This window comes from Mustela nigripes, chromosome 6 (genome assembly GCF_022355385.1).
Source record: "Mustela nigripes isolate SB6536 chromosome 6, MUSNIG.SB6536, whole genome shotgun sequence".
In the NCBI taxonomy this organism is placed as follows: Eukaryota; Metazoa; Chordata; class Mammalia; order Carnivora; family Mustelidae; genus Mustela; species Mustela nigripes.
The window spans coordinates 85,670,961-85,683,609 of NC_081562.1; the positions used below are offsets into that span (position 1 = coordinate 85,670,961).

At 41.2% G+C, this 12,649-nt stretch overlaps 1 protein-coding gene across 3 annotated transcripts in view; it reads left to right on the forward strand.

Annotated features, from left to right (window-relative positions):
- Positions 1-12,649, forward strand: part of DIP2B (disco interacting protein 2 homolog B) — a 224,741-nt gene that overhangs the window by 117,456 nt on the left and 94,636 nt on the right. For all 3 annotated transcript variants that reach the window (XM_059403106.1, XM_059403107.1, XM_059403108.1), the window contains exon 3: positions 12,475-12,603. In XM_059403106.1, coding sequence (XP_059259089.1) covers positions 12,475-12,603 — 129 coding nt within the window. The remainder of the gene's footprint in view (positions 1-12,474; positions 12,604-12,649) is intronic.

Below are 12,649 nucleotides of genomic sequence, written 5' to 3' on the forward strand. Positions count from 1 at the left end.
GACTACTGGGTTTGTAACAACAACAGAAACGGGCAGTGTCTTCTTCCCTGAGATGGATTCTTTCAGCTCCTTTAACTGTTTCTTCTGGCATTTAAACTCTGTGTTTCTAAGTAACATTTTTCCCACTATTTCTGGACTTTTTTTTTTTTCCCCAATTTGAGGCATTATTTCTTTCCTACTAGAAAAGATTAGAGTCTTTCTTGCATATTCCTCCCTCAACCACGTAGACACCACACACTCCCTTTTCCCCTTTCCCTGTTCTTTCACGTCTCCCATCTCGTACTCATTCTGGGCTGCATGCTTAATATGTTACTTTCGTTGTTAAATTAGCATTCAGTGCTTACATTTTTTTTTTTTAAAGATTTTATATATCTATTTGAGAGAGAAAAGCATGCATACAAGTGGGGGGAGGGGCAGAGGGTGCGGGAGAAGCAGACTCCCCACTGAGCAGGGAGCCCATTGAGGGCCCCATCCAGGGGTCCCGAGCCAAAGGCAGATGCTTAAGTGACTGAGCCGCCCAGGTGTCCCTTACAGTTTTTTTTTTCAAGAGTTCAGCTTTTTATTGAACAGGATACAGAAGAGGTTTAGTTAAAAAGACCAAAGCCCATGTCATCATCAGACTCCTCTGATTCTTTCTTTGCTTCCACTTTCTTCTCCTCAGCTGGGGCAGCCCTGGTGGAGGGAGCAGGACCTCCTGCTGGCAGAGGCCTGGCTGCTGACGCAGGTCCACCAGCCCCTGCGTTACAGACATTACAGACGAGGCCCTGATGTTGACATTGGCCAGGGCCTTCCAAACAAGCCCAGCCCAAAAGGTTCAACATTTACATCCGCCGCTTTAATGAGGGCACTGATCTTATCCTCCATGAACCATCACTTCTTACGGTGTGGGACGAGGGCCAAGTAGATGCAGATGAGCTCCAAGACCAAAGCCATGGTGTGGGTGAATGCTGAGGGGGCACTGCTGGACCTGCTTCGAGTCACCCAGTGAAGCTTCCTCAGAAGGACTGAGCACCTTAGCAGCAGCTGAGGAAACTCAATACTTGCATTATTATGATTATGTAAGTATTGTTCACAGCTAAGCTGTTCGCTTGACTAGGATTACTTTTTTTCAGAATAATCCATCAGTTTATTATTCTTTTTGTAGAAACAGCTCTTGGTGCTGTCTCTCCTGCTTATCTGAACTGTTTGTTTTCTTGTTCTGCTACAGGCCTTCATCATCATTCTGGTGGTGTTTGGGGAAGGAGTAGGGATAGATAGAAATGTTCATTCTGCCATGTTTAATCAGAATTCTTTATCCTCACATTTTTATGTAAGTGTTACTCAGAATTTGTACAAAGATAATTTCTGTCAAACTGAAAGGTCTCAAAGACCTTAGTACCTCATTTTCACTGTTCATGAGCAAGCTGAGCATAGAGTCTCTGAAACACCTGATTCATGTGTTCAGACTGGGAGGCTTCCCTGCTTCAGGTGGGTCTGAGAAGAGACCTACCGAGTTATATTTGGCAACTCTTTACCATTTAAAATTGCCCTTGAGGCTCCTGGGTGGCTCAGTCGGTTAAATGTCTACTCTCGACTCAGGTCATGATCTCAGGGTCCTGGGATCGGGCCCTGCATCTGGCTCGCTGCTCCATGGAGAGTCTGTTTTTCCTTCTTTCTTGCTCTTACTCTCACATTCATTCTCTCTCTCAAAAAAAAAAAAAAAAAAAAAAAAGCCCTTTAAGGTTCACCTGGGTGGCTCAGTAGGTTAAGCATCTGATTCTTGCTTTCAGGTCAGGTTTTGATCTCTGTGTTTTGAGGTCAGGCTCCACATGAGGCTCTGCACTGGGAGTAGAGCCTGCTCAAGATTCTCTTTCTCTCTCTCTCTCTCTCTCTCTGCTTCTTCCCCCCAACCCCTGAAAAATAAATAAGTAAATTTTCTTGAAGTTCAGTAGTGGCGTCTTCTTTGGGGCCCATGTCTCTTGTTTTAGGACATTATTGCAGCCTGTGTTTTTTATTGCATTGGTGTAAACAGTGTTGTCTTCATGTATTTGAGATTGTCTACAACCTTTGTGTATTTGTTTTTCTCTTCATTTAATTGTGTTTGTCTCCTGCTTTAGAGTAGAATCTCACCTTTTCCATGTTCCTTCTTGGCCTAGGTTTGCATATTATTTTTTCCCCAGTCCCTCACCTACTGCCCTTTCAAAGATAAAACCTGTCAGTTTATGAAATTGGTCATGTATTGACATTCTCTAGCTTGTCCTATAAGAGACTCTGGTGAGAGGCGCCTGGGTGGCTCAGTGGGTTAGGCCTCTGCCGTCTGCTCAGGTCATGATCTCAGGTCTCTGGGATCAAGCCCCACATCGGGCTATCTGCTCAGCGTGGAGCTGTTTCCTCCTCTCTCTCTGCCTGCCTCTCTGCCTACTTGTGATCTCTCTCTCTGTCAAACAAACAAACAAACAAACAAATAAATAAAGAGAGACTCTGGTAACCCAGAGGCTTTCCCCAAACTTGGATTTCTTTTGTGATGGCTGCTTATTTTGCTAGAGGGTATTTGCTCACCCGTATTCCAGTCTGTATCCACATGCTGCCTTTGCTGGTGGCTCCACACCCCTTTTATCACTGTTCTTTTCCATTCAGTCCTGCCTTTGAGATTGTATATGCCTGTATACGACCAAAAAAACCCCTGTGTTGTATGCTGTCTCTCTGAAGCCTCTGATAACCCCTCTTGTGGATAGTCTGTGACCCTGTTTTTCTTTCTTTCTTTCTTTCTCTCTCTCTCTCTCTCTCTTTTTTTTTTTTTTTGTTTGTTTTTATTTTAATCACCTAGTGTTCTCGTCAGGACAAGTGCACTCCTTAATCCCCGTCACCTATTTCACTTCCCGCCCCCCACCTCCCATCTGGTAAACATCAATTTACGACCTTGTTTTTCTTAATGAGCATGTGTAAGTATGAAAATTGAGAGGCTTTTTTTTTTTTTTTTTTTTGCATAAAACTTGCATAGCTTGGAGCACCTGGGTGGCTCAGTGAGTTAAGCTCCTGCCTTCTGCTCAGGTCGTAATCTCAGGGTCCTGGGATCCAGCCATCCATAGGGCTCTCTGCTCAGTGGGGAGCCTACTTCCCCCTCTCTGTCTCCTTGTGACTCTCCCCCTGTCAAATCAATAAAATCTTAAAAAAAAAAAAAAAACTTGTATAGCTTGAAGATACACAAATAAGCAGGCCTTTCAGATTAACATTTGACCATGTGCTTTAAAATTGGTATCTCTCCATTTTTGTCTTTGTTTTTCACAGTCACTCACTATCATTGATGGAGCTGAGGAGACAGACAAGATCTTAATTACTTATTTTAGACAAAACTGTGGGTGTGCATACTATGAGACCCAGAGCTGGTTACTACAAGAGATACAAGATGAGTTAAGACTAGACTCTGACCTCAAGTTATTTATACTGTATAGGAGAGATAAGACAGGTATACAAATGAGGATTGTAAAAAAAAGCTTAGTAAACTAAGCATTGTAAGAGAGTTCTCAACAACAAACTGTGGAAATTCAAAGGGACGTGAACTTAAAACCAGCTGTTGAAATTAGGTATGGCATTTGGAATGTTCCAGAACATTTCTAGCTATATAAATGTTAAGTAGGTAGCATGTTTCTTTGTGTGTTTGAGGGTCGGGGGTGGAATCTATTTTATTTTATCCATTCCATTTTGATTTAAAAGTTCCTTCCCAAGTGAGGGTCGCATCCTAATGGAAAGAACATGGAATTTTGTATTCCAGCCCCAGTTCTGAGCTTTCATTTGCTAGATTTGGATAGTATTACAGTCTGGAGTGCACACACACTTACTGCAGTCGTATCTGTTCCCACATTCCTTATCAGAAGGAAGTCCACTATCTTCCTCAGGGGGCTTCTCTGAATTGTTCAAGAGCCCCCTGGGATATAGCTAGTGCAGAGAGGTAGTCAGTGCAGTTTCCACACCTAAAAAGGAAGAGCCCACACTCAGCTGCTGCTTTTCAGTGCCTCATGGGGTGCTTTTGAATACTGGTCCTCACTTGGTGACCAGTAGTACCGACCTGCTGCTAAGCATGCTTCCTGGATGGAGGAGCCCAGTCTCTGCTCAGCTCAGCCAAGGTAGCCCTCTCGAAGTTTCAGGGCAGAACTCTTGCTGTTGTACTCTTCCAGCTCCGTGCTCAGCCACTTTCCTGAAGCCAGGTGGCCTGGGAAGCTCTAGGTCAGGATCTATGCAGATACCTGCCACTTCACAGACCCAGAAGCTCTAACTCCCCTTTCTCCCAGAATCCACCCCTAGGAATCAGGCAGGTGGCCCCTTTAAGACTCCAAATGCAAACCTTCACATTCTTCCCTTCCTTTCCCCACCCAGTAAGGTTAATCACCTATCCTTCTAAGGCAGGCTTTCAGCAAGGTGGCTGGGTGGGGGTGGGGGGATTGGGTTACTTTAGCTCCAGAGGGAAGGTTCCCCAAGTGATTCACTGTACCCTCACCCACCTTTCTTGCATAATGTGGGAGTGGAGGCTCTATTTATAATAATTCAAGGGGATTACTGACATTCTCTCAGTACAGAAAAATAAATGTAATCTGTGATGGGCGTCCTGCTTCCTTAATGGTGCTTATCAGATAATGTTATTGGGAAGATACAATGAGATGGTGTCATGAAAGTTTAAAGAGCCATAGAAATGTTATAATCATTGTTATTCTGTCATTTCCTGTTTAAATCCCTTCAAAGACCACTCTTTCGACTTCGTAGAAGTGAACTGACCCAGCTTTTTTTCCAGCCTCGTTTTGTATCGCTTCATCTCTTTCACTTTCCCCGACAGTCAAGGTTTTTCTCACTCTCTGGACTGCGACAAATACCATGCTTTTGTAGAAAGTGGCTTTTCCTTCTCTCTACTTTACTAAAAGCCTGTATCAGTATCTCCTCTTAGCAGACCTTCCCCGAAATTATAAACTAATTGCCCATCCTGTGGGTTGAGAGAGACTGGTTCTTTTCCTTCTCAGCCCATACCTGGTGTAAAAGATATACATGAAGTGGTGATCAGTCATTTAATTTTTTTTCTGTACACCAGCACCAAAACCAGTGAGCATGTTTGCTCTGTTTACTCTAAAAAGTTGAATTATTTTGTTACTTGGTTCTCAGAGCCCATCCTGCTTTACTCTCTTATCTGACAGCTAAGAATATCTGCTAACTCATAGGCAGAGCTGGAAGATAAGAAGCTAAGGTTGGTTTTCTTCCATCTTCCTGAATAGAAGTTTTGCGTAGTTTTATACTAGTAAGTATCAGCTGCTTTTTCAAGTCATCGCTGTTACTGTTACTGTGTTCAGACAATGGCATTATGGAAGACTGTCTTTGTCAAAGAGGAATAAATCGTGTACATGTTTATCACTGAGAAGGAAGGCTTAGTGTTGTAGAGGAAATAAAAAATTTGTCATTCAGTTTATTAGTCTGGTAACATCATTATTTAAACATAATAGCGACCCCTAGTGGCTATTTTGTACAACTGACCAAAATGTCAGCAACTCAAACGGACAATCGCGGTGTAATAATCAGCAAGTTACTGTTTCCTGTGATCTAAAGTAGGTTCACACTTGAATTTAGAAGTTTTGCAGAATACTTGATTTGTGAGATCCACAGCTCTTCTTCCAGCACGTATCTTTATTTACTGTTTTTTTTTTTTTTAAATTTATTTTTATTTGACAGACAGAGATCACAAGTAGGCAGAGAGGCAGACAGAGAGAGAGGAGGAAGCAGGCTCCCTGCTGAGCAGAGCCTGATGGGGGGCTTGATCCCAGGATCCTGGGATCATGAGCCGAAGGCAGAGGCTTAACCACTGAGCCTCCCAGGCACCCTATTTGCTGTTTTTTAAAATTACTTTGATTTGGGACTCCTGGGTGGCTCAGTTGGTTGGGTGGCTGCCTTCGGCTCAGGTCATGATCCCAGCATCCTGGGATCGAGTCCCACATTGGGCTCTTTGCTCGGCAGGGAGCCTGCTTCTCCCTCTGCCTCTGCCTGCCTCTCTGCCTATGCTCGCTCACTCTCTCTCCCTCTGTCTCTGACAAATAAATAAATAAAATCTTTAAAAAAATTACTTTGATTTATATGTGACTCTGTAGACAATAGAAGGAAATGGTGAAGAACTAGAGTATCCCACCATTACTTAAGGGATTTTATGTCCTATTTGGTCCTTATAAGTTGCATAGAAGTAGTTTTTACAGTTCTGATCATCTTATGGATATGATATTTTGTGTTCTTTTGTCACTTGACATTATTTCATTTCAGCTGAGTCACATGTCTGCTGAGTCAGCATATTTTTCATCTTTTTGTGGTGTGTAATACCTTATTATGTTGATACATGTAAGGAATTCTATCTTTGCTTTTAGTTTCTTACTATGCTAGTGAAACTGTACACATCTTATTCAAAGTGTAGAAGCCTCTGTTTTCAGGCCCCAGGTATTTCCTGAGATCTCTTAAGAGTGTGAAACCCTGGCCCTGGGAATGATTCATCTTGAAGCAGCATCTTGCCTGTCCCCCTCATGTTGGATGTGCTGTTCTCCTGTGTTCCCTGACCCTCCCATCTTGTCTTTGAGGAGACCTGAGGTACACTGTTTTCTGCCTCCTTCCAAGACAAAGTGTTGCCCTGTCAAGTAAGCAAAGGTAGGAATAGACCTCCATAGTTCTTTTAATCCAACCAGGTCATAGTTTCCTCCCTCTCACCTCCAAATTTATATTGATTTATCAGTTACTTTTGGAGAAGGAGGCAACTTATTTTGTTTTTTGAGGCAACTGATTTTAGAAGATTGGAAAATCCTGCTTATAGAGTCATAATCTATCTAAAGAAGCTAAAAACTGAATATTATTTCAAATTATCTTGGTCAGAATCTATTCTATGTGGTATGATCTTTGAATTAAGATCCAGTATCATTTTTATTTTCTTCTTTACACTTAACTATTTCCTTGGTATTCTGTAGTGAACACTTGTTATTTTTATGTTTTGAAAAAGATAATTTTTCTAAATTATAGCATCCCAGTAAAGCCTATGGAAAAATACATAAAACATTAAAAAGCTCATCCTCTAGAGATAATTGCTGTTAACATTTTACTATATTTGCTTCCAGTTTTTTCAGTGGACGTATAAATATATTTGTAAGTATTATATTTTAAAAGATAAACTCTGGTTCATGGGGATAAAAATTTATAAAATTCATATAAATTGGAGACTAATTATTTATATTCAAAAGGATTATCTTCAAGGGGTGCCTGGCTGGTACAGTCATGTGACTCTTGATTTTAGGATCGTGAGTTCAAGTTGGATTAGAGATTACTTAAGGAAAAATAAGGATTTTCTACAATTTCATTGTTAAACTCCCCTGTTATACTTAAAGTGATTCAGTTTCTAAAAATTCATTTTACTCTTTTTCTTTTCTTTTTTCTTTTTTCTTAGTTTGTTTTTTCTTTCTTTCTTTCTTTCTATAGCTTCTTTTGCACATTTGAGCCCAGGTTACTTTGTCAGAAATCCATGTTTCTGTGGCATTGTGTTTCATGGGCATCTGAGGAATGCTCACTGAACAAACCTGTTAGCCACTTATTGACACTGCAAATTGACCTTCTGGTTTCACTTCTTACAAGCTACAAGATGACTGTCATGGTTTTAGACCCAAAAGGGACCTGGTCTGCTTAGATGACTAAATTCTTGGGAGAATTGAAATAAACATAGCAGAGCATCATAGTAATGTTGCTTGGTAAATGGTGTATTGTGAGGCTTTTTTTTTTTTTTTTTTGGTACCAGCTCAGTAGATCTCTTGCTAAGTGTCATCTGACTCTCAGTTCTCATCAGATGTCTGTATTTGTGTTACATTTCCTTGTGGTTTGATCTCTGATAATGCTAGATAATCCTGGGTAGAAATATTTGTTCTCTTGCATTTTTCCTCAAACAAATGTATCAACTCCCTATTCCCTTATCACTATCCTGTCCTTTCTCTGAAACAATTTTTATTCTTATTTTTTTTTTTTTTTTAAGATTTTATTTATTTATTTGACAGAGAGAGATCACAAGTAGGCAGAGAGGCAGGCAGAGAGAGAGGAGGAAGCAGGCTCCCTGCTGAGCCCGATGCGGGACTCGATCCCAGGACCCCGAGATCATGACCTGAGCCGAAGGCAGCGGCCTAATCCACTGAGCCACCCAGGCGCCCACAATTTTTATTCTTTAACCTATATTATTTTCTTTCTCTTGAATAATTACATTGAAGAAGACAAAATAAAAACAAAAGTGAGAGGAATGGTAAAGAATACATAAACCTTTGGTGTCCATCCTTTGTGAAATTTTGTTCATGCTTTTCATCCTTTGGATTATTAGCTATCTGAAGGCAGAAGCTCCATGTTTCTTAGGGTGGTTTGGTCTGTCCTAGCAAATCTACTTATTTAATTTAAAAAGTAATCAGTGATGGGTTATTCATATATAGATTCACTGTGACACCCCCCCCCCACAAAGTAATACAAAACTAGTGTTTTAAACTTAGTGCTCTAAGCTAAACCATTTTCTCTGTGCATATTTACAGGCAAAGTAGCTCATGTGTACTTACCTGATTTCCTTCCTATACAGATCATCTGACAATATAAATAAAAATAGTCCCTTTCTATTTTTTGTTTTCTGAAGTTAATTGGCATATGTTTTAAATGCTTTCTCTAATGAATGGCTGAAAACTTTATTGGAGGGGCTTTTTGCAGAATCTTGTAAATGAAGGCAATTGATTTTTTTTTTAAGATTTTTCTTTTTAAGAACTATTATCTAGCTGCTGACTGTAAATCCTGAAGCATTTAGATATTCCTAAACTATATTATTAATTCTGATTACTTCCCACCTAACAGTCTAGGGAGACTTTTCATAACTTTTCTGGTTGAGAACCAGTGGAATTAGATCTGTGTTTGAATCCTGGCTCTGCCATCCCCTGGCTCTGTGACTTTGCATAAAATAATCCATGTCTCTGATCACCTTTCTGTAATAAGTTGATAGTGTGACTGCTGACTTTGTAGGATTGTTGTGAGGAATAAATAATATGTGAAAACTTCTGAATGCACAGTGCCTAGCACAAAACAAACCTGTATTTTTTTTTTTTTTTAATTTTTAGAGGGAGCAAGCAGTGGGGGTGGGTAGTTAGAGAGAGAGAATCTTAAGCAGACTGCATGCCCAGCATGGAGCCCAGTGTGGGGCTCAATCTGATGACCCTAAGATCATGACCTGAGCCAAATCAAGAGTTGGACACTTAACTGACTGAGCCACTAGCTTTTGTTATTACAGACCGAGAGTTGGTAAGCTTTTTCTGCAGAGGGTGAGATAGTAGGTATTTTAGGCTTTGAGGACCATAAGTATCTGCCCCAGCTACTCCATGCTGCCTTGACAGTGTGAAAACATCCATAGGCAGCACAGAAACAGATGAGCATGGTATGTTCTGATAAAACTATTTATAAAAATAAAAAGACATGGGCTCTAATTTGTTAATTCCTTTGTATACTAAGAATAAAATGAGGTATGAAAATACTAAGAGTTCAGGATAGCTCCTCTGTGAAATGTATTATCCAAAGAATTGAGGTACAATTTACAGGGGCCCCTGGGTGGTAGAGTTGGTTGAGCACCCAACTTTTTTTTTTTTAAAGATTTTATTTATTTCAGACAGAGAGAGAGAGTGAGTGAGAGAGAGAGAGCATGAGTGGGGGGCGAAGGCGGGGAGGGTAGAGGGAGAAACAGATTCCCCCTTCAGCAAGGAGCCCAATATGGGGCCTGATCCCAGGACTCTGGGATCATGACCTGAGCCGAAGACAGACGCTTAACTGACTGAGCCACCCAAACACCCCTGAGTACCCAACTCTTGATTTCAGCTCAGGTCATGATCTCAGGGTTCTGAGATCAAGCCCCATGTCAGGCTCTGTGCTCTGTGGGGAGTTTGCTTAAGATTCTCTCCCCCTCTCCCTCTGCCTCTCCCACTCGTGCATGTTCTCTCTCTCTCTCTTTCTAAAATAAATAAATCTGGGAAAAAAAAAAAAAAACCTTCGGTTTACAATCCCAGATATTACATTTCAAAATATCAGTATTAAAATATGTTCTGGGGCACCTGGGTAGCTCAGTGGGTTAAAGCCTCTGCCTTCGGCCTAGGTCATGATCTCAGGGTCCTGGGATCAAGCCCCGCATCGGGCTCTCTGCTCAGCAGGGAGCCTGCTTCCTCCACTCTCTCTGCCTGCCTCTCTGACTACTTATGATCTCTCTGTCTCTGTCAAGTAAATAAATAAAATTTTTTTAAAAAAAATTTCTGCTCAGTTAATATATTTTATATTAAAATTTTCAGCTGCCAGAAACCATAAAAAAATAAACATTTCTAGATCCATAAAAGCACTTTAGTGGAGATCATCCTAAAATATATTCTTCTTGCTTTCTTAAGAACAGTATACGAAAAACAAGCTAACCGTTAAAAGAATAAAAACTTTTTAAATTCTATCTTACAATGTTGTGGGCCAGGACTTTAGGCAGGCTCCGTTGGGTGATTTTTGTGCTCCGCATGCTGCCACTTAGGGTCACTCAGTGCTTTTCACCTGGTTCATGGGCCAGTTGAGAAGGTCCAAGATGGTTTCGCTCATATGTCTAGTGCCTTGGCAAAGACAGGTACAGGGCTGGGCTCAGCTGGGACTGTCTCCAGGAGCTCTTATAGATGGTCTCTCTAGCATGCTAACCATTTTTAAAAGATGATATGGCATTGTCATGATGAGCTCAGTTTCTGTAGTACTGTGATGCCCTTGGCTTTCATAAGGTATGTGGGACTACTGCTTATACTCCCCAGACCACTGTGCTTTCAGTCTGCTTTTTTATTTCTTGACTTTATAAACTAATTCTCACCTGCGATCTGGAGCAGTGCATTTGCTGGATAAATGACATCTTACTGTAGTGGGCATGTAATTTTCCTATGTGTGAGATGCCTTGCTGGGCACAATTAAGTGCTATTTAAGAAATTTCAAATATGCCTTAAAAAAAGAAAATCCTGCAATATGTGACAACATGAGTGAATCTGGAGGATACGATGCTGGGTGAAATAGGCCAGTCACAGAAGAACAAATGCCGTATGATTCCACTTTTATGAGGAATCTAAAACAATCATACTCAGAGTAGAATGGTGGTTGCCAAGGAAGGAGGCGAAGCTGGGGGGAGGGAGGAAATGGGGAATTGCTACCCAGTGGGTAAAAAGTTTGAGTTATGGGGAAGTCATCAGAGAGGGAAACAAACCATGAGAGATTCTTTTTTTTTTTTTAATGATTTTATTTATTTATTTATTTGACAGAAAAAGACCACAAGCAGGCAGAGAGGCAGGCAGAGAGAGAGAGAGAGAGAAGCAGGCTCCCTGCCAAGCAGAGAGCCCAATGCGGGACTCGATCCCAGGACCCTGAGATCATGACCTGAGCCGAAGGCAGCGGCTTAACCCACTGAGCCACCCAGGCGCCCGGAGAGATTCTTAACCATAGGAAACAAACTGAGGGTTGCTGGAGGGGAAGAGAGGGAAGGGGGAAGGGGGATGGGAGATGGGGTAACTGGGTGATGGGCATTAAGGAGGGCATGAGATGGGATGAGCACTGGGTGTTACATACAACTGATGAATTATTGAACTCTGCATCTGAAATTAATGATGTACTATATTGTTGGCTAATGGAATTTATTAAAAAGTTTTAGTTATGCAAAGATGAATAAGTTCTAGAGATCTGTTTTACAGCATCATGCTTGGAGTTTACTGTATTGTACACTTGTAAATTTATTAAAAGGTTATATCTTAATGTTAAAAGGTCTTACTATAACTTTAAAAAATAGGACTTAGGAGCTCATACTATTTGAGGGGGGGGGGAAACCAGCAGTATAATACCAACTTACAGTGTTTTTCTTCTGATTATATTACCTGCTTCCCCCTTCTCCGTCTTCCTGATATCTTATCAGATAGTCAATGTTGAGAGGTCAGAGAATGGGGACAGGCCAGCTACTGGAATGGGAAGTGACTCCAGTTGAAGGAGAGGGGCCAGTAGACTTGACTTGAAGCTGTTTGCGTAATAAACACCGTAGTTTTACTTAAATGACACGTTTATTTGGAATAACTTGTGGTGGGGAGGCTAAAGCTCCCCAAACTATTCTTTTGTACCATTATGCAGATTAGGGGGTCATTTGTACCCCCACCTCCCCAACCCCATCAATTCTTAGAATCTCTGGAATGGCCTTTTCGCTTTACATTTATCTCCTTGCCATTTCTGTCCCAGCACCTGTTGACAGTTACAACTCCAAGATTATATTTTTTAGCCCGAATGTCTTTGCATCATTTTTATGTGTGTATATGATGCTCTCTAATCATTTATTATAGGTGGGATAATAATAGCTACCTCAGGGTGTTTTGGGAATCTCATAAAGTGCTCAGAAAACTTGAACTGTTGTTGTCAGATAACCATATTCCAAACTTCCTTTTTTAGAAACCGATTCAGCAGTGCAGAAAGAACATAGAAACCAGACACCTGCTCCATCTGCAGCTCAAACTTCCGCTCCTTCTAAGTACCACCGAACTCGATCTGGGGGAGCCAGGGATGAAAGATACCGATCAGGTGAGAAGGAACTGAAAGTTGCCGGCAGAAGAGTTTTTAGTGACTG